The 26,335-nt window shown below is 45.1% G+C and overlaps 1 protein-coding gene across 1 annotated transcript in view; it reads left to right on the top strand.

The window, feature by feature from the left end:
- The window catches only part of LOC121290472 (coagulation factor X-like), an 87,737-nt gene extending 61,906 nt beyond the window's left edge, over positions 1 to 25,831 (top strand). Inside the window, exons 7-9 of the mRNA XM_041210911.1 lie at positions 6,172 to 6,392; positions 9,562 to 9,679; positions 25,251 to 25,831. Of these exons, the coding sequence (XP_041066845.1) occupies positions 6,172 to 6,392; positions 9,562 to 9,679; positions 25,251 to 25,831 (920 nt within the window). The remainder of the gene's footprint in view (positions 1 to 6,171; positions 6,393 to 9,561; positions 9,680 to 25,250) is intronic.
- The last annotated feature ends 504 nt before the right edge of the window (positions 25,832 to 26,335 follow it).

Below are 26,335 nucleotides of genomic sequence, written 5' to 3'. Positions count from 1 at the left end.
GGCATCCACTGGTGGCCCGAAGCCTAGAGGGCCCCTGCCTGCTAAGTGCCTCCTGCTCAGGTACTGGTGCATCCTCTGCAGCCTGACCTGCTGGAGGCGATGGGGTAACTGGCAGAGGGAAGGTGGAGTGGCAGGGCACACTTGCAGTGTCCTGGGATAAAGACCCAGGGTGCCCGGCTGGTGCTCCTCCTCCTCCTCCTGGGTGCCTGATGGCACCTCCCTGACTCCCTGAGGAGAAGGGTACCAGGAAAGAGGTTGAGATGCTCGTCCCCCTCTCGTCTAGCCACTGCTGCACTGCACTCACAGCTAGAGCAACAGACTGTAGGCCCAAGCGCATATCCGGCAGTCACTGTGCATTTTGCTGGACCTGGGTCTCCAAGGCGACCACCACTGTTCCCATGGAGGCAAGAGAGGACTCCCCCAGGGAGCAAATGAGGAGGCAAGGAACTCGCATGCCAAGGCCATGACAGCAAACAGGATGTGGAAGGACTCCTCCAGCCTTTGGTCCAGTCCGCCCATTGACTCTACTAACTCTGCCTGATGTTCCCCTTCCTGTCTCTGTATCCCCATCAGGCCTCTTAGGGCCAAGTCCAGAGGATTGTCAACTGCATGGGGTTGAGCAAGTCCCCTAAATGTCGGCTGTCACTGTCTGCACCAGCTGTGGACCCATGTCAGTGATGTGCCCACCAGACTGTGACCCCGAGCCTACTCTAGAACAAGGACCCAAGGTGAATGTCTCTGTGCTGGTGGAGGGCGCAGGTGAACACTGTGATGGTGCATCCTGTGAGGATTCTGAGGTATCCTCCACAGAGGTGGGGCTGGAGATGGAGCTGCGGCTGGTCTTTGTGGTGGGTCTCGCCCTTTGCTTGTTGGAATAGAGAGAAGAAAGATTTAGTGAATGCCTAAGCAGGATCCTTAATTAAAGCATGGTGTTACTCTTCCAGCACAGCAGCAACTGCACCTAGTGTTCCTTGCCTCCTCACTTGCTTCCTAGGGGAGTCCTCTCTTGCCTTCAGCACAGGCACTGTCCTGCTCCTCCCCAGCTGTCCCAGTGGCCTGTTCCTCATTGGGAGTGAGGACTCCAACGTCCAGAATGCCGCCTCCAGTCTTGGCCCCATCTCCCTTATTGTGGCCGTTTTTGTCCCGCAGAAAGACAGAAGGATTGATTGTCATCCCAATGGCTGCATGAACAGTTCAGGGGCATGCATGCCTATGGCAGCTGCTGAGCCCTCCCCAGTAAGTGATTAACAAGCAGGATGTCCTGTGACTGAAAGAAGATTGAGAGCACGCTGGCACACATGTCCCATCGGCTGGTGAATGCTGCAACACAAACTCCTGTCTGACATCCCTGGGCACTCGCACACCCAGACTGCCTGATGCCCCTATGAGTGTCAGTTTGAACTGAGTAGACAGAGCCACTTACCCTGGCAGAGCGCAGCATTTGTTTCATCCTCTTCCTGCAATGCTGTGCATTACTATCATGGGCCCCATGGGCATTAACCTCTGCTGTGACCTTTGTTCAGGACACCATGCTCAGACAGGAGGGCCTCCCAGTAGAATGGCACCTCCCACCTTTCCTGGGTGGCCTGGAGGAGAATCTCGAGTGAGGCTTCACTGAGCTGTGGGGCTGCACATTATCTGCTCTGGAGCACTCTCCTTGGCAGAGGCTTCAAGGACAGCCAGGCTGAAGCTCCTTGCCTACAGTAAATGAATACCTGTTAAATGTGGCACCCGGACCTTCGACTCCATAAAGTAACGGCAGGGACAGTGATTTTATGCCCCACCTGTCATGAGATTCGCCATAAGCCTCGCAGGTGCACATATAACAAGCTGAACAGCGCAAGATCACGTGGTCAGCCATTCACGCTCCCCGTGTCTGCCACTGAACTTAGACACCAGAATGGAAAACTCCACCCACTAACTCTGTTTCTCTCTCTGTCGATGCAGCCTGACCTGTTCAGCGTTGCCAGTATTTTCTGTTTTTATTCCAGATTTCCCGATTCCAGGCTCCAGGTTTTGCAGTATTTTGCTTTTGTAAGGATCTATTGACCTCATATTGAATTGAAATTCCCATTGATCCCCAACATTCACAATTTTTTTTAGGAACAGGAGTTCTGGATTTCCACTTTCTGTTTTGTGAACATCAGCTGACATTACCCCTTAAACTTATTGCGTCTTGTCTAGATTCCCTGGCTAAAGGGGGTTCAGATAGCCGAGATATTACCACCTTAAATCCCACCAAGAGTTAGGATGTAGATGAGAAATAGGAGGGGACCAAGGACAAATCTTAGGGGAACACCAGAGGTAAGGCTGCAGGAGCAGAAAGAAAGACCTTTGCAGGCAATTCTCAGGGTAAGATTAGACAGAAAAAATAGAGCCAATTGTTCATAACAATTCAAGGTCTAATTTTTCTTTTTCTGCATTTTTCCTTAAATTAATATCTTGGTAACTGACCGTTCTGCCACTGGAAACAGTTTCTCCTGATTTATTTCATGGCCTTAAACGTCTGTATTAAAACTCCCTTTGATCTCTCTGCTTTAAGGAGAACAATCCAAGTTTCTCTAGTCTCTTCACAGATCTGAACTCCCCCATTCCAGGAACTATTTAGGTAAATCCCATCTGCGCTTCTCTCTGCAAAGCTTTGATGGCTTTCCTGTAGTATATTGTCTAGAAAAGAACATAATGCTGTAGCTCTGGCCTAAGTGATTTATACATATTTGCCTTGCTTTTGTACTCCCTGGCCCTAATTTTCTGCACTTTAAAAATGTTCAGGCATCGGATCCATTGACAGGTCCCAATCGCGCTGATGTCAGAGTGCACCTCTCAGCATCACCTTAGAGCAGGCAACTAATTAACAGGCCAATTCCTCATTCAACATCCAATTAGGGATAGTGGGTGGCAGATGGAGGCAGGAAGGCCAATCAGAGGGCCCCGCAGGAGGGCCAGAGGGGCCAAAGGGTGGTACAGCTGGCAACCCCATTGGGGAAAGTGGAAGCTGCTCAGGGAGATGGGAAGTGAGTGGGCAACACAAGATGGAGGCCAGCACCTAATGGTCCAAATAATAAAGGCAAGAACTGTCAGGGGCATCAGTCTTCAGGGGAAACCCCTCCAGGTGAAAGCATCTGGAAGTGGATGTGTTGTTTTCAACCTTTCTTCCCCTTCATACACAGATATGCAGAATCATATCATGGCACTCTGACCGCCCACTGTGAGGCCACCTCCGACATGTTTTGGGCTCTTGACACAGCATGGGGCTTGTCCGCCTTCCATAGGATTGCATTGCTGTGCACATTTAAGGGCTCATTGCCCTCTTAATTATCTTGATTGGCTAACCACTGTTCACAGTGGGCAGTGTCTGCCGCTGAGAGCCCATCTCCGGGAAAATTTCCTGAAGCCGGCCAGACGTTGTGGAGCCAATCCCATGCCCTGATAGGCCTTGGCCCAACATTCCAACTCCCTCCCGCCATCTCCCCCTGCACCCCTCACCCCTCCCCCACCTTCCCCAACCAGCATCAAAGCAGTCTCCACGTTGCTGGGAAGTACCCCATTTATAAAGTCAAGGATCTGATAATCTTTCTTGGCAGCTTTATTAAATTATAATGCCACGTTTAAAGTTCTGTTTATGTGAACCCACAGATATATGTCAACTCTTCTTTCCTTCAAAAAAGGAATTCAGTTTGTGAAGAGATTAGAGAATCTAGGATTCTCTTAAGAACAGAGAATGTGAGGGGAAGGTTTATTAGATGTCCAAAATCTTGAACGGCTTTCATGAAAGGTCAGTAGAGGGAATATGTTTACAATGGCAGGAGGGTTGCCAACCTGAAGACAATGATTTAAGATTAGGACCAAAAAAGTCAGGTGGTGTGAAGGAGAATAGTTTTCTTTATTCAGCGAGTTAACATGATGGGATGCTTTGTCTGAAAAGCTGATGAAATCAAATTCAATAGTAAGTTTTAAAAGAGGATTGTATAAATGCAGAAAGAAATACAGGTCTATAGGGAAAGAGAAGGGGTAAGGGATTAGACAGCTCTTTCAAAGAGGCAGTACAGACACAATGGGCCAAATGGACTGCTTCTTTGACTTTATAACTCTAGGGGCCGTAACTTCTGAACTCCCCAGCTTCGGATTTGGGGGGGGTGCCTCAAAGATGTGCTGGGGAATCCCTCTGGGAAGTTCCCAGGTAAAGGTTTGCATGGCAATTGCCCAGATGTGCACACTCCCTCTGGACAATTGCGCTGTGCTGGGAACCATCCGAAAATGTGGTTCAAATCGCAAATTTTGGATGTTCCACTGGGGTTATAGCAATAGCTACCCAGAAAAAGTTAGAAGAATTAAAACCTTTTTTCACTTCTAGGTAACTATTGTAAAGACCCAGGCTGACCCCCACGGTTCTCCCCCCTCAACCCAACTCCCACACCCCTGATCTCCGACACCCCCGCCCCCGACCTCCTCACCCCATGACCTCTGACCACTCCCTGCCCTTTAACCACCCCCCCAACTCCACCGACCTCTGATTCCCCACCACCCCCAACCTCTGACCCCGCCAATCCCCAATGTCCAATCCCCTCACCCCCCACCGACCACCGAACCCCCCTACCCCCCCCAACCTTCCCAGCCCCTCCCCTGACCCTCCAACAAACCCCCACCCTCTGATCCCCCCCCCAATCCTATCCCTTCCCTTAAGCACTTACCTTCTCCCTGGCCTGCCAATTTCCCTGGCCATTTAAACTGGCTTTACGGCCACTGGTGCTGTAAAAAGAAAGGGGGGGGGGGGTGGCATGGCCCTCCTCGAATCCGCTGGAGCTGCACTTCGTTGTGGGGCTGTCGAGGAGCCTTTCGGTGCAGGCCCCAGGCAGCTCCGGCAAGTGGGCAGGTAAGCCGGTATTTGTTTTTTCTAATTCCCGCGGGCCATCTCTCTCTGATGCTCGTTGGAAGTTATGGCCCTATAATTCCTTGCCTGCAACTATTGTTTTACTGTCAGCTGGTCAACGATTGTAAATTTGGGAAGCTGGTGATCCAATCACCCAGCAGAAGTACAATAGGTGCTGGGCTGTAACTTCCAATGGAGTGGCAATTAAGTTGGATTGCCACCCTGCTCAAAAGTACTTACCTGGAAATCCAGGCCACCCTATCTCTCCCGATCTCCCAACTCAGGCCGGCGAGATCTGTGTCGTGCCACCCCTCCCAGGGTTTACCACTGAGGGCAGCTCAGTCACAGGTAAATAAAGCCATGCCAGCTCTTTCTATGGCACTAGCTGCCATATGCCAGGCACGTTTAAAAGTTTTTGCCAAGCCAGGGAGAGGGAATGCGGGTAGGATTTGAGGGGTTGGGTTGGGTCAGGTTAGGTAAGGTGGGGAAGGGGGGCGTAGGGTGCAGGGGAAGAGGGGGCTGGGGAAGAGGGAGAGAGGGTCGAAAGGAGCAGTGGGGAGGCAGTTGGGCCTTGGGGTTGTGGGGGTGGGGGGGGGGGTGGCGGGCGGTGGTGGGGACTGGTCAGGAGTTGGGCCTTGGGGAAAGTGTGTCTGTGGGGGCGGGGAGTTCCGGTGGTGGGGGCAGTGGAGGAACAGGAAGAGTCCTGTGGGGGTGAGGGTACCATGGAGAGGGCAGTAGTTGGGGGGTTAGTGCCTGGCAGCAGTCCCATGTAGGGAAGAATCCCATGGGAGTTGGGAGTTCAGGTTGGGGAGGGTGGGAGAGTCCCATGGGAGGGTGCAGGGGGAGTCCCCCAGGGTTCAGTGGGTAGTGGGAGTCCCTGGTGGTGGGGGGGTGGGTGGGGGCATGTAATAGTTACCCAGAACCTAGAAGTGGTTTAATTCTTCTAACATTTTCTGGGTAAGTATGGATGTAAGAGACAGTTGGAACCATTTAAATCGCATTTTCGGATGGTCCCCAGCGCAGGACAAATGGCCATCAGAGGTTTGCACTCCCGGGCGATTGCCATGCAATCCTTACCTGGGAATTTCTGGGGCAGGTGGGGAGTGCTGGGGTACCCCAGTGCATCATTGGGGTACCCCCTGCCCCAGTTACATTGCCCTGGAGCTTGGAAGTTACGGCTCATGTCTCTGGGCTCAAGCCCTGCAGGCAAATACATCAAACCATTCATCAATTGCTTGTGTTTGAGTAACCTGGCAGCACCGTAATGAAGACGTATACACTGTGTTTGTTTCTTTTAACAGTTCCTCATCCTTGTGGGACCACTGCTCAACACCGAGTCCAAAGGTCAGCTGTCGACAATGATCCTGTGCCAACCAACAGCACTGCACCAACTAACAGCAGCGCAACAAATGATACCAATGCCCAACCTAGCGACCCTGGAAACATCTTATCTGATCCCAGTGGAAATGTTGAAAGGATCCTGGATGGACAAGATTGTCCCTTGGGAGAGTGTCCGTGGCAGGTACACACCTGGAATAATATGTACAGTTTTGGTCTCCTTATTTCGAAAAGGGATATAATTGTGTTTGGAGTGGTTCAGAGAAGGTTCACTCGACTCATTATTGGGATGAGGGGATTATCTTATGAAGAAAGGTTGAACATACTGGACCTGTATCCATTGGAGTTTAGAAGAACGAGAGGTGATCTTATTGAAACATATAAGATCCTGAAGGGATTCAATAGGGTGGGTGCAGGAGGATGTTTCCACTTCTGGGAGAGACTAGAATCAGGGCACACAGTTTAAAAATAAGAGGTCTATCATTTAAGATGCAGATGAGGAGAAATTTTTCTCTCGTTAGTCTTTGGAACTCTCTTCCCCAGGAAGCAGTGGATGTGGCATCACTGAATTTATTCAAGGCAGAGTTAGATAGATTTCTGATAGACAAGGGAGTCAAGGGTTGTAGGAGGCAGACGGCAAAGTGGAGTTGAGACCATAACCAGATCAGCCATTGATTTTATTGAATAGCAGAGCGGGCTCAAAGGGCTGAATGGCCTCCTCCTGCTCCTAAATCTTGGGTTCCTATGTTCATTTAAAAACTTGAAATTAATAGAAATTAATGTTGTGCAAGTTTTGTATTTAACTACCATTTCACCCACGTACTGAACTGTACACTCATTCAATTCTCCAGCACAGAAACCTGCCTCTCCAGTCTGGGCCAGTCTTAGTTTTACATCAAATCCCAGTCTAATCTCATACTGCCACTCACCCCATATCCTCTAATATCCCATCCAGGCTAATCCCACTCTGCCATATCTTTTACATACCATCCAGCCTAATCCCACTCCACCGACACCCTCTAATGTACCATCCAGTCTAATCCCACTCCCCCCACACCCTTCAATCTCCTACCCAGTCTAATCCCACTCCCCCATAACCTTCAACATTTCACCCAGTCTAATCCCACTTCTTCCATACCATATAATGTTCTGCCCAGGCTAATTCCACTCCCCACACCCTTTAATATGCTACAATTTCTAAACCCAGTCTCCCGCTTACTTCCCATAGCTTCTAATAATAAGCCACCCAATTGAAACCCACTCCACATACCCTTTAATATTCCTTCCTTTTCAAGAACCAATTAATTCCCTTTTAAAAGAATGAACGGGCTCTCCCTCAATGATAGATTGTGACAGCTAAATGTTTCATTCTACCTTTTCCTCTTTGTGAGGATATTATTTTTATGGGCCCCTGTCAGTTTTTGCCTCATCATCTTAAACTTGCTACCTTTGAAAACTTCTCAACTTGCTCAAGGCAAGTCCTAAATTCCCACAAACATCTCAGTGACTGCAGTCCCTCATCTGAGGTTACATCCCAGTGAATCTATGCTGTACCTTTATACCCATTGATTGTACATCCTTCCTCTTAAATGATCAGAATTGTATGAAATGTCCAAAGCAGTCTAGCTAAGGCATGCATAATTTCCACATCATCCCTCTGTATTTATATTCTGAACCTTTAGTTACAAAGCCATGAATTCCATCTTCTGCTAATATGACATTAACTACTTGCATTGTTGTTAATGATCTGTGTATCTAATATTCTGACCTATACTTGTCTGCTTATCCCAATCTATATGAAAGTTAAAATTCCCCATTAAAACCAGTCTGCCTTTACTACATGCTTGTCTAATCTCAGCATTCTGTCAATTCACAACTGCTACCAAAGGCCTATACTCTACACAGCAATTTTCTACCCATAAAGTCTCCACTCTTTTTTACCTCTCATTATATTCTCTCGTATCATGGAAATAATTTCATTCTTAATCGTTAAATCTACTCCTTGCTGTCTGTCATTTTCCCTCTTTTTCCTCTAGACTTTATAACCTGGTATATTTAGTTGCCAGTCTTATGGCCATGTCTCGGTAATGGTTACCATGTCGCACCCTCTAGGTTGAACTTGTGCCTGTAATCCATTCAACTTGTTCCTTTTATTTCAAGCGTTTGCGTAAAGAAAACTTATTAGGGCCATGCACCCTAATCTGTTCTTCAGCTCTAATGTTTTACTCTCATGTTTCTTATTTCTCTCTCCTGGTTTAATTACTTTGTATCTTTTAGTTTCCCATTTAACTGTAGTGCTTAAAGCACAATTTCTGACTGTTATTATTCTCTCTTGTTTTTCATTTGTTTTAGAACTATTCTCAATATTACATTTTCCACCTGAGGTCTATCACCAACACCACCATCCTATTCCCGAAACCCCATTTCATAATAAAATTTATCTAAGAATAAAATTATTTTAAATGAACTTATCTCATCATTCAGTGTCATGTCTACCTGTTCTATCTCTTGATAAATATCAAAGTGAAGTAATTATTTAATATTTCTGCCATCTCTCTGTTGTATTATCGTCTATTCTTTAATGCCCCTATTCCCATCACAGCCTTACCTCCCAGTAGTTTTCTGCCTGTAAATAACATCACTGAGGATCAGCTGATGCCACCAGATGCAGCTATTTTTATATCCATGACCAATGCCATCTGAGGTAGGCTAATTTCTAACAATGCCACAGGGGGATGGCTGGTTTTTTGTATGAGCATTCTTATTGGGTTCAGCTAGTTTTCTGTCTCTAAGCAATGCCAGTGGTGATCGTAGTTAGTTTGAGGTGAGCCCAATTGCAGGAATCAATATTTGTGAAGGAAAGTGAATTTCAAACTAATTAAGTTTGTATGGAGGTCTTATGGTCCCGTGGCCAGTGACTTGCCTCTGAGCCAGAAACTCTGGGTTTGAATCCCATTCCAGGACTTGATGGCCATGGAAGGTGTGTTCATAATGAGGCCAAACAAGTTGATCATCAACTGGCAAAGCTTTCCAGTACACCTATGGTAGGTGGTAAGAATGAGAGAGTCTCCTGGTCAGCCATGCTTGATGTGGAGTGGCACCTCTCAAGTAATTGCCTCTGGTGACAGGCGAGTAACCCGTTCCAGAAATAACTACCTATGGGAAAAGACAAATGCGTATACTTTGACTGTCTTTTGTGTCAATAAATGCAGGAAAGCCTCTAAGTCTAAGCAAGATTAGGCTGTGGGCCTTAATTGTTCCTAAGTTGCCTGTGCCCAGTTTACTGAAGCTTTTTTTTGTGTGTTCAGTGTGAATAATGATTATCTTGATGCCATGTGTGAATTGTCCAACAGGTTCTTCTAATTGATGAGACTGGCAAAGGGTTTTGCGGAGGCACAATTCTAAGTGAGACTTTAGTGGTGACTGCAGCCCATTGTCTGAACCAGACAGCAACCATCACTGCTGTTGTTGGTAAGGGATCTGCTCTTTCTTAACTAGACTCTTTGATGAATAATGAATTCCATTTAAAATAAGACCAATTTCACCAAGAAACAGTGCAGTGACTCTCTATTTATCTATATTATCCATATTTCCCTCTGGGTACAGTAGTCTAGTAGTTCTGTTAACTAGGCAAATGATCCAGAGATCTGGACTAATAATCTAGATGATCATCAGTGTAATTCCCAGCATGGCAGTTTGAGAATCTGAATCAGTATGAAGCAGACTGAGAGCAGCGGAAAGCAGATGGGATCAGTGTGAAGCAGACCGGGAGCAGCGTAAAGCAGACCTGGAAACAGTTTGAAGAAGACAGGAGCAATGGAAAGCAGACCAGGAGCAATTTGAAGCAGTCAAGAGCAGTGTGAAGCAGTCAGGAGCAGAGTGAAGAAGACCAGGAGCACTGTGAATCAGACAGGAGCAGTGTGATGCAGACTGGGAGCAGTTTGATGCACACCGAGAGCAGTTTGAAGCAGAAAATGAGAAGTTTAAAGCAACGTGAAGTAGGTCAGGAGCATACCGAGCTGTAATCCATGAGTCTGAGCTGAACAAGAGGAGAAAAAGGTAAAAGAATCGCAAAGGGACATCACAGATCAAGGAGAAACCTGGGGTGAGTGCAATGGTAAGATTTTAATTTAAATCAGTCAACTGTAAAGTAAGACATGATTGATTGATTAGTCTAAAGACTAAAGCCAATTAGATAAAGCCATATAATGAAAATCAGTGCTCAGGTGAAGAATCAGATCAAGGCGATAAAGTTCCAATAGAATTATAGGGGCCGGGATTTTCCATGCTCGACAGCATCAGGCGTGTTCAGTGGCATGAACAGACAATATGGTGCGATCAGTTTCACAATGGCGTGAAACCAGTTTGCAATCACTCGCTCTGCCCACCAATGGCGGGCCATGTTCTCCGCCATTGGATGTCGGGAACCTCATTGTAATACATCAGCATATCATTATTAGGCCTGCCCACTGAATCATCCGCCCATGTCAGTGGGAAAACATGCCGGTGTAGAACACTTCTCGACAACTGTGACATGCAGAAGTTGGGATGTACCCACCAGAGCTTTGCTCCCATCGTGGACATCCAAGGAGCAGAGGATGCTGGACCGGACACCAATGGCACACTGGAGGAATGTCCATGGCATGCTGGGTGGATTCTCATGGACATGGCTCTGCTGCGAAGCAGCTCACGGAAGTTGGAAAATCACTGTTGAGGCTCATAATGGGTGATGGTTGAGGGGGTGGGAGAGAAAGGGCTAGGGTCGGCTGGGAGAGGAAGAGGTGTCGGGGGAGTTGAGGTTGGGAGGGTGGGGAATGAAGGTGTCAGGATGAGGTGAAGTTGTTGGGGGGGTAGATGAAGGTATCAGGAGGCGGGGAGGTGTGGGGAGAATGAAGGTGTCAGGATGGGGTGAAGTTGGCAGGGGCGAGGGAGAACAGGGAGGAGGGGGTAAAAATGGAGATGACTGTAACTCAGGAGGTAGGTGTAAGGGGGGTGGAAGGTGTATGGGAAGAGATGGGAGGGTGTGTGGGGGTGCAAAGGGTGCAGAAAGGGGAGGGAATAAGAGTGGAGGAAGAAGTAAGAGTGGAGGAAGGAGTCAGGAAGGGGTAGGAGTAAGGCTGAAGGAAGCAGTGAGGCTGGAGGAAGAGGTAAGACTGGAGGAAGGAATCAGGAAGGGGAGGGACTAAGTTGGGGGGTGGAGTTGAGGAGGTAGGTGCAGGGGTTCTGGGGGGGAAGGGTTGTTGTGACACAGCAGTTGGTAAAGGCTAAGTTATTTAAAATCCCAGAGGGAAACTTTAAACAACTGTCATAACCTATATTTTCAATTGGTATGTTTGAGATGCAGCTCTGAATTCAGAAACAAAACCACCAAGCCTCCAGAGGATTTTTATATAAATGAAATTAAACATCTACTAATTTAACAAGAAATTAAACACATACACATCTCTACAAATTACTAACATAATAACTTTTAAACAAATCCCCAAATTAATCACAAGGTAATCTTCCTCAAGGCAACAATAACCCATAGACTTTAAACAGACACCAGGCAAAGCACATTTTATCTTATGAATTCAAAATAAGGTTCCTTTCAATTTGGTTCCTTTACACAGTTGTAGGCTTACAGGTGGCTTAAATCTTACAAACCTCTGAATTCCACACACACAAAACCCTTTTCTCAACAATGAGGTTGAATGTTGTGGGCTATAGGAAGATATAGATGGGATGGTCAAATGGGCAGATAAGTAGCAGATGGAATTTAACCCTGAAAAGTATGAGGTGAAACACTTTGGAAGGAGTAACTTGACAAGCAAGTATTCAATGAGCGGCATGACACTAGGAAGTTCTGAGGAGCAAAGGGACCTTGGCATGTGTGTCCATAGATCTCTGAAGGCAGAGGGGCATGTTAGTGGGGTGGTGAAAAAGGCATAAGGGACACTTGCCTTTATCAATCGAAGCATAGCTTACAAAAGTAGGGAGGTCATGCTGGAGTTGTATAGAACCTTGGTGAGGCAACAGCTGGAATACTGTGTGCAGTTCTGGTCACCATATTATAGGAAGGATGTGATTGCACTAGAGGGGGTGCAGAGGAGATTCACCAGGATGTTGCCTGGGATGAAACATTTAAGTTATGAAGAGAGGTTGGATAGATTTGGGTTGTTTTCACTGGAGCAGAAAAGACTGAGGGGCGACCTGGTCGAGGTGTACAAGATTATGAGGGGCATAGACAGGGTAGATAGGGAGCAGCTGTTCCCCTTAGTTCAAGGGTCAGTCATGAGGGGACATAAGTTCAAGGTGAAGGGCAGGAGGTTTAGGGGGGATGTGAGGAAAAACCTTTTTTTACCCAGAGGGTGGTGACGGTCTGGAATGCGCTGCCTGGGAGGGTGGTGGAAGCGAGTTGCCTCACATCCTTTAAAAAGTACCTGGATGAGCACTTGGCACATCATAACATTCAAGGCAATGGGCCAAGTGCTAGTAAATGGGATTAGGTAGATAGGTCAGGTGTTTCTCACGTGTCTGTGCAGACTCGATGGGCCAAAGGGCCTCTTCTGCACTGCATGCTTCTGTGATTCTGTAGATACTTAGCCTTCCCTTTGAATGCAAGTTCTCATTGTATCACCAGACCCTTTGAACTTCACCCCTTCGAACAATAAAACTTCTTTCATAGTACCAATTTTATTAGTAATATAAATATATTGCTTGGTGTCTCCTAGCTAGGTGCAAGATTTCATCCCCTAGTCTTTGAATGGTTTATTCAAGAAAATGCAAATCGGACATGGTAAGGTGGCTCCAAGAGATGTGAAAGTCAAGGCTATTGTAGATTTCCCAGGGCCTACAACAAAATGAGAAGTTTTGAGATTTCTGGGCATGAGTGGATTTTACCGGAAATTTGTACCAAATTCTAGTAGTGTGTTTGCTCCACTGACTGAACTATTAAAAAAGAACAAGAAGTTTCAATGGACACTGGAGTGTCAGAAGTCATTTGATTGTTTGAAAACAGTATTAATTACAACACCAGTGTTGGTAGTACCCAATTATGCCAAGCAATTCAAGTTGGCCGTTGACGCAAGCAATATAGGCATTGGGGCTGTACTGTTACAAGATGACACTGGAATTGAAAAACCGATAAAAGTATTTTTCATGGAAGCTGAACGTACAACAGAGAGGATATTCAATGATCGAGAAAGAGACCTTGGGTTTGGTGTTAGCTTTGCAGCATTTCATTTCAAACAAAAACCTGGGCACTGAACTGCAGTGATTTCTGTTGATACCAAGGACTTGTGTGTATATATATATATATATATTTATGTTAGTGCATGTATCTGATAGTGTGAGATAGGTTATTAAAAAATGAAGCCATCTTTTAGAATTATGAAGGTTAATTTTTCAATAGGGAGGGGGATGTGCTGAAAATATTAATGTATATAATGTTATTGTCTTTCCTCTTGAAAAATGTTATCAAACAGAGTGCTAGCTAATTGTATTTTGACACCTTCTTCTTGCCTTTGAACTGTCTGCCCTTCTGGTTTTTCTTGTTTCAACCTGTGTGGCTGTGATCTCATTACCACACAATTTGGAAACAACCCAGGATGCTCCCCCTGTAAAAACTCTGTTGAAAACACTTCTACTGGCTGCTCAACTACTATAGGCATCACCCACATTTGTGATCCAGCTATATCATTACCCAGAATAAATTGAACCCCTGCTAGGGGCAAATTTTCCACCACTCCAACCATAACTTCACCTGCCTTCCATTTACTCTTTAAATTTGCCTTCCACAACGGAATAGATTTAGTATCTCCATGAACCCCACCTTCTCCTGCAATAGTTCCTCTGAACAACAAATATCACTATCCCATAACATTAAAGATTGACTAACTGCTGTGTCTCTTAAAATTTTAACATCTTTACCTATTCCACTCTGTACACATGGAAAGACTTTCCCTTCACACACCAAATCTTTAAACATTTCTGCAACCTGCTCCTCACAATTGTCTTGAGTAAATTGTGAACACATTCCCACTTCTTTACCTATCACCAATTCTCCCTGTTTCACTTGTTCACAAACCATTGGTTTCTCCTGTGCTGGAACCTCAGAACCCACAGTACTTTTACTTCAAGAACTTTTCTGTACCCCAATAATTCCTACAGATTTTCCTAGTAATTTCCAACACACTGACTTTGTGTGCCCCACTTTAATACAATGAAAGCACCCCAATTTTTGAATGTCACTCCTACCCTCAGCACTTCCCTTTTTATTCTGAGAGAAAACATCCTAGGAATTCCCAGCCACTCCTTCTCTTCCCTGACTACCCACCTTCCTTTCACCTTCCCACTTTCTATCCTTTTCCAATTTGAAAGGATGTCAATAAAAAGGTTTAGCTCTATGAACTAACTCATAATCATCAGCTATCTCTGCTGCTTGTCTTGCAGTTTGAAACCTCTGTTCCTCCACATGAGTTCTCACTGCTGATTGGAATTGAGTCTTTAAATTCTTCCAAAAGGATTACTTCCCTAAGAACTGCATATGTTGTCTCTATCTTTAATGCCCGTATCCACCAGCCAAAATTATTTTAATTTACTCTCTTGAGTTCAGTATAAGTTTGTCCAGGCTGTTTTCTCATATTCCTAAATTTCTGCCTGTATGCTTCTGGAACCAACTCTTATGCACCCAAAATAGCCTTTTTCACTACATCATAATTCACCAATACCTCTTCAGTAAGCAAAGCACATACCTCATGTGCTCTACCCAGCAACTTAGACTATTATAATAACATCCAGTACTCTTGTGGCCATTTCATCTGTTTAGCCAACTTCTCAAATGAAATAAAGAATACTTCAACATCATTTTCCTCAAACTTTGGAAGAGCTTGTACAAATCTAAACATCTCCCCACTGGGTTTTAGGTTAATGGGATTTTCATCATTAGAACTCTCCTCAGAATCGGAGATCTCGTTTTTAGCTTCCCGTCATTTAAGCAGGTATTCTCTTTCTCTTTCTCCTGAAATTCTAGTTCCAGCTTCCTTCCTTTCTTCTGCCTTTCTGCTTGCACCCTTTTAAATACCATTTCTCCTTCCTTTGCTTCTAATTCAAGTTTTTTCAGTTCCTTTGCTTGTTCAAATTCAAGCTTCTTCATTTCAAACTTAAGTCGCACTACCTCCAGCTGTGACACACTAGTGTCAGGTATCACTTCCAACTGTAGATGCTGCGCTATATTTAATTATATCTGATTTCCTAGTCCCCGCAAGTAACCCCAATTGTAATTTATCCGCCAACTCTGCTAACTTACTCTTGGTTATTTTTTGTAACCCAGTTATACCTTCTACATCCAGACAAGTCTTACCAATTGCCAAAACCAATTGAGCCCCCAAGTATTATGACACAGCAGTTGGTAAAGGCTAAGTTATTTAAAATCCCAGAGGGAAACTTTAAACAACTGTCATAATCTATATTTTCAATTGGTATGTTTGAGATGCAGCTCTGAATTCAGAAATGAAACCACCAAGCCTCCAGAGGATTTTTATATAAATTAAACATTTATTAATTTAACAAGGAATTAAAAACATTCACATGTCTACAAATTACTATCATAATAACTTTTAAACAAATCCCCAAATTAATCACTCCTCGGTAAATCTTCACCAAGGCAACGATAACCGATAGATTTTAAATAGACACCAGGCAAAGCATGTTTTATCTTACGAATTCAAAATGGTGTTCCTTTCAATTTGGTTTCTTTGCACAGTTGTAGGCTTACAGGAGGCTTAAATCTCACATGCCTCTGATCCACACACACAAAAATCTTTTCTGTATATACCTAGCCTTCCCTTTGAATGCAAATTTTCATTGTATCAGCAGGCCCTTTGAACTCCATCTGTTCTAAGAATAAAACCCCTTTCAAAGCACCAATTTTATTAGTAATATAAACATATTCCTCAGTGTCTCCTAGCTAAGTGCAAGATTTCACCCCCAGTCTTTGACTGGTTTATTCAACAAAATGCAAATGTAACCAGGTAATTCTGCTTTTGTTTTGGATTTCCAGCATCCGCAGTTTTTTTGTTTTTATCTCTGTGTTTAATTGACTGCCACTGCTCTTCAAGAAATGCCTACCTCCTTGAAGAAGTTCTGTTCCTCTCTGCGACAAGATTTCCGTATCTCTCTGTTGTCTTGCTCACCTTCTTTGCTTTCCATTTCCCTCCTAGTGTTTGCTCTATCTCTCCGCCCCCCACACATACACCTTAAACCAGCTTATATTTCAACTCTTTCTTGGACTCGAACGCAAGTTCTGTCGAAGGGTCATGAGGACTCGAAACGTCAACTCTTTTCTTCTCCGCCGATGCTGCCAGACCTGCTGAGTTTTTCCAGGTAATTCTGTTTTTGTTTTGGATTTCCAGCATCCGCAGTTTTTTTTTAACCTCTACCTTACTGTTTAACATCTCAAAACTACAATACATCAAAGCATTCAGACTAGCTGGCTTTAATCCAATTAAGACACACACACTCACGCACACAGGCACAGACCCTACTACAAGTCCAATAACATTATATACATTAGTATCTTCATGACAGGCTGCGAAGGGGGTAAGGGGTTCCGGGGTGCGGAGTGGGGGGATGTGCAGGTGAATGTGCATGGGAGAGGTCAGATAGGTCCACCTCCTGAGGAGCAAACTGAGGATGCATGTGGTATGGAGGAAGGATGAGAATGACTGAGGGCGGAGTGAGGCTGTAGGGTAGGAGGTTGAGGGTTTGAAGGCAGTGATAAAAGGGATGGCGAGGGTGATTGGTGGAGACCCGGAGGCAGACACAGACCCTGGGGGCAGGAAGGAGGAGTTCGGGGAAGTGAATGTGGATGGGGTGGGATTTTCGGGAAGGAAGGGAATGTGCATGTTCACACTGACATCCCTGAAGGAAAAGGAGGGGAGATGGAAGGTAATGCCAGCGGGGTCAACACTGATGGAAGAAAAGAAAAGAGTAACCGGGGGAGGGCAAAGAATGGGGGAGCGAAAATGAAACTGAATGAGCACCATGCTGTCCAAATCAAAAGTGAAACAAGAGTTGTGGTGGGCAGATCAGGTGCTGCATGGGAGTGTGATCAGTGGATGGGCAGAGATGAGGGTCAGCTCAGATGGGCAACTGAAAGCGAACCCAGCAGGCAGCATTCAAAATGCTCAGGACATTGAGATGACTGTGAAATGTGAAGGATCCATGTCCAGGGGTGGGGGGCTTGCACGAGGCTCTGAAAGGCTCTGCCACACACTCACTTCTCCCTCCAGAATCACTCTTGGGTCGGCTGCTCCCTCTACTGTGACGGGTCTTCCCAGCTGCTTATTTCCAGCTCTTCACTGGAGGAGGAGTCCTCTTGGCTGCAGATGAGGATGTGGATGGAGCTGAGGGACTGACTGGCTGAGGGTGTTGGTCCCTTGGCAGAACTCCCTGTGAACCGAAGAGATAATTAGTGCATGGCAGCAAAGTCAAAAGCAGGAGAGCTCTCACAGTTGCGTTGAGAGAGAGATGATGCAGTGCAGGATCTTCAGGTGGGTGTTCGTCACCAACCTCAGCGTCACCACAGGCAGGGTCCACATCCTCACCATTCAGCACGATGGCACACTCCTCCGAGTGAGTGAGAGGCCTAATGTGGGCCACTCCACACCCGGTCTGGGACCTCTCCCTGCTGAGGTGAGCCAGCTTCTCTTGCATGAAAACAGATGGAGAGAGTGTGAGTAGGGCGGATGGCACTGTGTGGAATGTTTGTGTGGTGAGCGGAGCCATGGACAGGAATGAGGATGTGAGCTCGAAAGGATATGAGCCTGATGGAGATGTGAGGGTGTGTGTGAGAGTTAGTGGTGTTATGCCTTAAGGTGTGAGATCCCTGTGGATGTGTGATGTGTTTGTGAGTGTGTGAGTTGAGAGTGATGAGAGGAGTGAATTATCCTGAATGAGATCATTCATCCTGTAGTAGCACTGGGTGGCTGTCCTCTTTTGCAGGGCATTGGCACTGACCACCGCTGCCACCGCCTCCCAAACCTGGTTGGTAATGCTGCTACCCCCATCCTGCAGCCAGAGCAGAGGTAGAGGACATCACGTTGGGCCTCCACAGTGTCCAAAAGGCGTTCCAATGACACATGGCTGGGGGGGGCCTGCAGTCTTTTTGCCTTTCATGGACATCTTCCCTGAAGCAGTCATGACCTGGAAGCACTGAGTTGTGTGCACACAGCTGCACTTTAAATATGACGCCCGGCAAGATGAAGCGGGGAGGTGATGGTGGGGAGGGGAATGAGAGCCCACCCACCATGAAAACAATATGTTTCCCGGAAACGCATAAATAACGTTTGGGACAATACGGCATGAAAACCCACCATCGTGGCCGGTGGTTAAAACGTTGATTTTCCCTCCCGCTGCTGCACTGAGTGCAAATCTGGGGCGATTCCGCCCAGGGGATAGTAAAACTAAAGAAATCTGAACTTTACAGCAAATTAAAATCTAAAGGTTTTTAGATAATGAGAGTTAAGTAGACATATTTCAGTCAGCCTCCCTATAAAGTGGCCTCAGCACAAGGGAAGCATCTGATTACTGGGTAGTTGGTGAGTCCTTATTTATTTCACTAGTAAGTTTATTAATCTAATAAATAGAAACATAGTAGGGCAGCTCGGACCATGGATTGCACATTCAGTTCCATGTGGGAACTACTGCACACTTCTCGTGCCCTGGACAACCACATGTTCAGGAAGTGTCATTAGCTGGAGGTGTTCCAGCTCCCATATCAAGAGCTTGAGCAGCAGCTGACATCACTGCAGCACACCTGTGAAGCTGAGAGTTTATAAATGTTGTCACCCTGCAGCCTAAGGGCATGGAAGAAGAGAGGGAATGGGCGCCCAACAGGCAGTCAAGAACAGCCAGGCAGGTAGTGCAGAAGCCCCCTGAATTCATTTCAATCTCCAAGCAGTATTTCGATCTGAATACTGTTGAGAGTGATAATTCCCTTCGGATATGTAGCCAGAACAAGTCCACTGCACCAAGCTGTATGGGGCATTTGGAGCAAGATTGAAAAGGCAAAAGTGATAGAGGATTCAATAGTTAGGGGAACAGACAGGTGTTTCTGAGGTTGCAGACATGAATCCAGGATGCTATGTTGTCTCCCTGGTGCCAGGGCCAATGATGTCACTGAGTGGCTGCAGAGCACTCTAAGAGGCGAGGGTAAGCAGCTAGTGATTGTGGTCCGTATCGGTACCAATAACAAGGAAGGATAAGGTCATGCAGGCCATGTTTAGGAAGCTAGGGAAGAAAGTAGCAAGCAGGGCAGTAATAGAAAATATAGTAATCTCTAGATTACTCCCAGTATCATGCATGAGTGAGTATAGAAGTAAAAGGATAAGTCAGATGAATGTGTGGTTGAAGAGATAGTGCAGGAGGGAGGGTTTTACGTTCCTAGCACAGTGGTACCACTTCTGGGGGAGATAGGGCCTATAGAGGCTGGATAGGTTGCAACAAAACAAAGTCAGGACAGGACCAATGTCCTTGCAGGACAATTTTTGAGTGCTATTTAGGAGGGTTTAAACTAACTTGCTAGGAATGTGGAATCCAGGAGGTGTTATTCAAGAGGAACGTCAGGTGCACAGTGAATTGGAAAAGACTGATAACACCAGAGTAGGAAATACTAAGGTTGGTCAGAGTAACAGGGAATGTAATAAGGTCTAAATTAGGTTTGTTGTGAATGTGCAGAGTGTGGTAATTCAGGTTGGTGAACCGCAGACGCAGATATACGAAGATGCGAATTAGGAGCAGAAGTAGGCACTCAGCCTCTTGAGCCTACTCTGTCATTCAATAAGATCATAGCTGCTCTGTTTGTGTTTGTAAGTCCACAATCCCATCTATCCCCGATAACCTTTGATTCCCTTGCCTAACAAGAAGCAAACACCCTCAGAGAAAAAAACTGTCCTCAACTCTGTCCTAAAAGGGCAACCCCTAATTTAAAACAGTGGCCCCTAGTTCTGGACTCACCTACAAGAGGAAACATCCTTTCCACGTCCAGCTTGTCAAGACCAATCAGGATTTTGTATACTTCAATCAAATCACCCCTCACTCTTCTAAACTCCAGTGGAAACAAGCCCAGCCTGTCCAACCTTTCCTCATCAGACAACCCGCTCATTCCAGGTATCAATCTAGTAAACCTCCTTTGAACCACCTCCAACGCATTTACATCCTCCCTTAACAAGGAGCCAAAACTGCACACAATAGTCGAGATGTGGTCTCACCAATGCCCTGTACAACTGAAACATAGCATCCTTACTTTTATGTTCAATCCCTCTCATAATAAAGGATAGCTTTCCATTGGCCTTCTTAATTACTTGCAGTACCTACATACTAATTTTTTGTGACTCATGCACGAGAATACCTAGATCCCTCTGTGCCTCTGAATTATGCAGTCATTCTCCATTTAAGTAATACTCTGCTTTTTCATTCTTCCTGCCAAAATGAACATTTTCCCACATTAAACTCCATCTGTCAGATTTTTGCCCATTCACTCAACCTATTTACATACGTCTACATCCCCCTTATGTGCTCTTCACAACATATTTCCCCTACCTATCTTTGTGTCATCTGCAAATTTAGCTACCATGTCTTTGCTCCACTCATCTAAGTCATTGACATAAATTGTAAAAAATGTGAGGCCCCAGCACAGACCCCTGCGGGATTCTACTTATCACATCTGCCCATCAGAAAAAGACCCATTTATGCATACTCTCTGCTTTCTGCCAGCCAGCCAGTCTCCTATACATGCTAATGTGTTATCCCTACACCAGGAGTTTTATTTTCCACAATAACCTTTGACATGGCACCTTATCAAAAACCTTCTGGAAATCCAAGTACAGTATGCCTATAGGCTCCCCTTTATCCATAGCACATGTTACTCCTTCAAAGGGTTCCAATAAATTGGTTAAACCTGACTTCCCTTTCACAAAACCATGCTGACTCTTCTTTGCCTTTCTCTAAGTGCCCAGCTATAACTTCCTTAAAGATCAATTCTAACACCTTCCCCACAACAGACGTCAAGCTAACTGGCCTATAGTTTCCTGTTTTCTGCCTCCCTCCCTTCTTGAATAGAGGGGTTATATTTGTTACTTTCCAGTCTGATGGAACCTGACCAGAATCTAGGGAATTTTGGAAAATTAACATCAATGCATCTACTACCTCATTACCCACCTCTTTTAAAGACCCTAGGATGAAGTCCATCTGGACCCGGAGACTTGTCAGCCTGTAGCTCCATCAGTTTGCTCAGTACCACTTCCCTGGTGATGGTAATTTCAACAACTTCATCTCACCCTTCCACCTCCTGCTTTACAGCTATTATTGGAATGTTTTTTGTATTTTCTATAGTGAAGACAGAAGCAAATTATTTGTTCATTTCATCCGCCAAGGCTGGTGGGCAGGCGAAAAGGCCAAGCGGCCTTTGCATTTTTTCCCAAACCTCATCCACGGGCTGGTGAGGTTTCCAAAAGCAAACAAAAATAAAATAAAAACTTTAAACAACTGTCATAACCTATATTTTCAAGTGTTCCATACCACACTCAAATTCATTTTTGAGATGGTGCATTCTAATGGGCTCCCTTTCTTCAACATGCTGGTTGAGAAATCCGCTCATCCACTTCTGTCCACCACAAGCCTACTTTCACCAATCAATAGAAATAGAACGCACAAAGCTACCATGCAGGACAATGGCTATCCTGTTCTGATCATTGTTCGCTGTATATCATGCAAACTTACATATGGGTCAAAGGATGTCATCTTCAGACATGAAAAGTGCCAAGTCTACCTCAAATTACCTTGTAAAGGCAAAGTATCACAAAAATTTGAACAACAGGTTAAGCAAGCCATTTCCCACTGCTATTATGCAGTGGCTACGCAAGTGGTATTTTCCATTAACAGGCTGCTGCTGTCAGTCCAAAAATATATTTTGCCTGCCGCACAATTGAACAACATAGTGCGTGAATTTCAATGCTGATGTGATGCCAGGTACATAGGCCTTAAGTCTCAGTGATTGGCTGATTGAATCAAACAGCATGTTCCTTCTGCTGTCACAATCGGCAGAGTACAGACCATACTCAACCAGACCATGCTCACAAAACCCAAAACAAAATATCTATTGTTAGATGTGATTCCATGATTATGTGTGCTAATATCTACACTAACAACCATTTTAAAATAATCAGCTGAGCTCATGACGTAGCTTATTTACACTTACTACAAGTGACATACATTCATACACAGAGACCAGTTCTCTGCAAAGAAAAGGAACATGTTCAAGCCTGCACCTTGAATTACACTGGAACTTGGGAAGCCTATAGTTGCCCGTTGTTTTCTCCATGGCAAACCCTTGGCCAATCTGAGCTGACTTGCCAATCAATCAGCATCCTTTTCTGCTGTAGCATAAATTGTTGTGATTGTTTGAAATTTGGTATTCTTGCATTTGTCCTGATAAGTACAATGTTAATAATTTCTGCACCATGCTTCTCTTTTCACAATATTCAAGCTTCTGAATAGTACATGATGGGGACCAAAGGCAACAGTCTTCCAAACAAATGGAGGGAAATTCTGCTCACCAATGTTGGACAAATAGCATGACAGAGTAATGGTGGTGTGGAGGTCAAGACAGGTGGTGGTGAGATAGAGCTGGGTATCATCAGCGTACGTGTAGAATCCAATGTGCTTTTGTATGACGATGATGGGCAGCATTTAGATGAGATATAGGATGGGGCTAAGGATAGATCTTTGGGGGAACACCAGAGGTAACAGCGTGGGTGTGGGAAGAGAAGAAATTTCAGCTAATTTCCTAGCTTTGACTGGATAGATAGGAATGGATGAGTGGAGTCTCAGCTGGCAGGAAAATGAAAGAGGAATGTGAGAGGAGGATGATGTAGTCAACCATGCCAAAACCTGCAGACAGATTAAGAAAGATAAGGAGGGATAGTTTCCCTTTGTTAAGGACACAGGATATCACTGGTGACTTTAATGAGTGGTGTGAAAGAGTGCTGTGAAAACAGAGATAATGTGATGGAAGGGAACCAAAAATGGAGTTATGTGGTAGATGGGCACAGGTTTAGAAGGTGACAGTGCATTCCAGAGGTTTTGAGAGAAAAGAGAGACTGGAGATGGGAATGCAGTTTGCAAGGATAATAAAGAAAAGGGTAGGCTTTTGATGAAGAGTGCATCAGAGAAGGGGTGGGAAAGAAGGACCAAGGATGTGGATTTACAATCACATTTCAGAATTTAGTTGTAATAACTTTCAAAGTACACAAAGTGGCAATAAATAGCTAAAAATCCCAGTCAGTTGTAGTGTGTCATGAACTGTTGGCTATACATGGGAGCATTAAAATGCTGAATACACAGTAATAAATGGTAACAAACTGTAATAAACTGCTGAATACACAATAGTAAATGGTAATAAACTGTAATATTCTGCTGAGTAGACAGGCCATTAAAAAAACTATTAAGTTAATGAGTACAAAATTTGTGCACTGATCTTCTAACGTAAAGGTTATGGTGAAGTTGTCGCAATTATTTATCCAACTTGACTGGAGATGACACAGAGTTGTGAGAGTCATACCCCAGAGGGAGCTTGTGCTATTGTTCACACCATTTACTGGAGCCATTCCTGAGAATAGAATAACAGCTCGTTTTAAGGATTCCTTAGGCGGAATCTTCTGAGGAGTGGAAGTCACCAATGGATTGCTACTCCTTACCTTACACTGGAGCTTCACATTTCCTATTCGGACTTCCAAAACGGGCCCCCTGAGAAATGTGGAGCATACCCGCTTCAGGTGTCCTTCCGTCGTGGTGTAGAGGTGTTGGGAAAAGCGTGGCCGCTCCCCATTTTTATTGAACCAGTGGTAAGTTTAAGCCTCCCTTTGTTTAAATGCCATTTTAACAAGCTAGGGAGAGAAGGTAAGTGTGTAAGGTAAGTGGGTGAGAGGGTAGGTTGGCAGGTAAGTGGTTGAGGGGGTAGGGTGGGTCAGTGAGTTGGGGGTGGGGGATGTAATGGAGTAGTCAGGGATAGGGCGCAGTCAGGATGGGGTGGTAGTCAGGGGTGGGGAGTGTTGGGGGGCTGGGGTAATCAGGTGGTCAGGAGGGAGTCAGGTTGGGGAGAGTCGTGGTGTAGTCGGTTCATGGTCGGGGGGTAGTCAGTTGGAGTTGTGTGGTTGGGGGGGCTAGTTGGGGAGTCAATTGGTAAGTCAGTGGGGGGAGGAGTCACTAATATAGTTACGGAGGAGTTAGAACTAGCTTTAATCCCTCTAACTTTTCATGGATAACTATTCTGCTAACTAAATCAGAACCATCCTAAGTCTCCAACTCTAACTCAGAGTTTCAGAAGGTTCCAGATTCAGGGTAATTGCCTATCGGAAGCTGAAACATCCCAGGCAATTCCCGTGCAGTCAGTGCATGGGGACTTCCGAGGGGCCCCCAGCACATCTTCCGAGGTCCCTTCAGGGTCCGACCATCTTGAACCCGGAAGATCAGAGCCTATGTGTAGAAATCTCTTCGTGGCTGTGCTCCAAGTTCCTACACTCCCACCGAACAACCTCCCTCCAGCCATCTGTAACCTCCTCCAGCTTCACAACCCTCTGGGTTTAATGCAGACCTACAATTCTGGCCTTTTGAGCATCCCTTTCTTTCTTCACCCCAACTTTAGCAGCTGTGACTTCAGCCATCTAAGTTCTAATTTCTGAAATTTCCTCCAGGAACCTCTCCAACTCTCCATCCTTTAAGATCCTCCAAAAAAGATATCATTTTGCCCAATCTTTTGGTCATCCATCCTAATGCCCCCCATTGTGAAGCACCTTGGGATGTTTCATTGCATTAAAAGCACTAGATAAATGCAGTTGTTGTTAGAATTGTAGAAGAGGGATTGTGGATTTGTAGGATAAAAGTGCTTTCATTTCATTGTGAACAAAGTGATGGAAGTTTGACTGTCAAATAAATAATAGCAGGGCATTTATAAATTGCTGAGTTACTACCTTATTGACACATATCTGCTATTACCCCCCAGGTGAGTTTGATGTTAAGAAAGAGGAGCATACAGAACAGCGAATAGAGGTTGTGGCAGCAGTTCCCCACCATAAGTTCTACCGCAAAACTTATGACAATGATATTGCAGTCCTGATATTGAAGAACCCTGTGCAATTCAATGAGAATGTTGTCCCAATCTGCCTGCCCCAAAGAGACTTTACAGAAACGGTCTTGATGAAATTGCCAACTGCCTTAGTAAGTGGTTGGGGCCGTGTCCTCGACCATGGGATGACAGCCGACAAACTCCAGCGCATCATGGTGCCATATGTCGATCGGACAAGTTGCATCGAATCCAGCAAGTACCCTGTGTCTCCGAACATGTTCTGTGCTGGCTACAAGGACGAGATCAAAGATGCCTGCCAAGGAGACAGTGGTGGACCCCATGTTACCCAACACAAGGAAACCTGGTTCTTGACCGGCATTGTGAGCTGGGGAGAAGGATGCGGACAGAAAGGGAAATATGGCATCTACACAAAGGTGTCAAAGTACATAGGGTGGCTCAGAAGGGTTATTAGAGAGATGTCCATTGATCATAACAGGAACATAAGCTCAACAATCTAGTTCAGAAATGAATCTCATAAGCTTAAAAAACAAAGGGCACACACCTTATAAGAGTGCAAATGAGTGACACAATTAGATCTGCTCCCCATCAAATTGAATAACACATCATTGCCGAAATAATGCTCACATTTTAATAGAACATAATTACCAAATTCAGGCTACATTAATTCCATATAATCTCACTTATACCAATTGTCCACAGAATGTTGGTGGTCTAGAATGTTTGTGCTTGTAATGACAGTGAAAATGTCAGTGTTCATCATTACTGTGTAAAAGTGACAGCAAGTACTGGTGTCTATACATGCACAGTTAAAGGTAGGAATTGGGGAGAGGCTGTCAGTGATATTTTGATCTTCCATAAATTGTGCTATCACAGTCTTTGCAGAATTGCAGATTTGGCCTAATCTTCCGCCTTTTACACAGTATTCTTGCTTTTAAGAAAAAGCAACATTTTAACTGTTAAGCCTTGCAAAATGAGGTATACTGAGTTTTTGAAGTGTGCAA

This window comes from Carcharodon carcharias, chromosome 18 (assembly GCF_017639515.1).
Source record: "Carcharodon carcharias isolate sCarCar2 chromosome 18, sCarCar2.pri, whole genome shotgun sequence".
Classification (NCBI taxonomy): Eukaryota; Metazoa; Chordata; class Chondrichthyes; order Lamniformes; family Lamnidae; genus Carcharodon; species Carcharodon carcharias.
The sequence above is the reverse complement of the archived record's forward strand: the minus strand, read 5'-3'. Positions and strand labels throughout refer to the sequence as shown.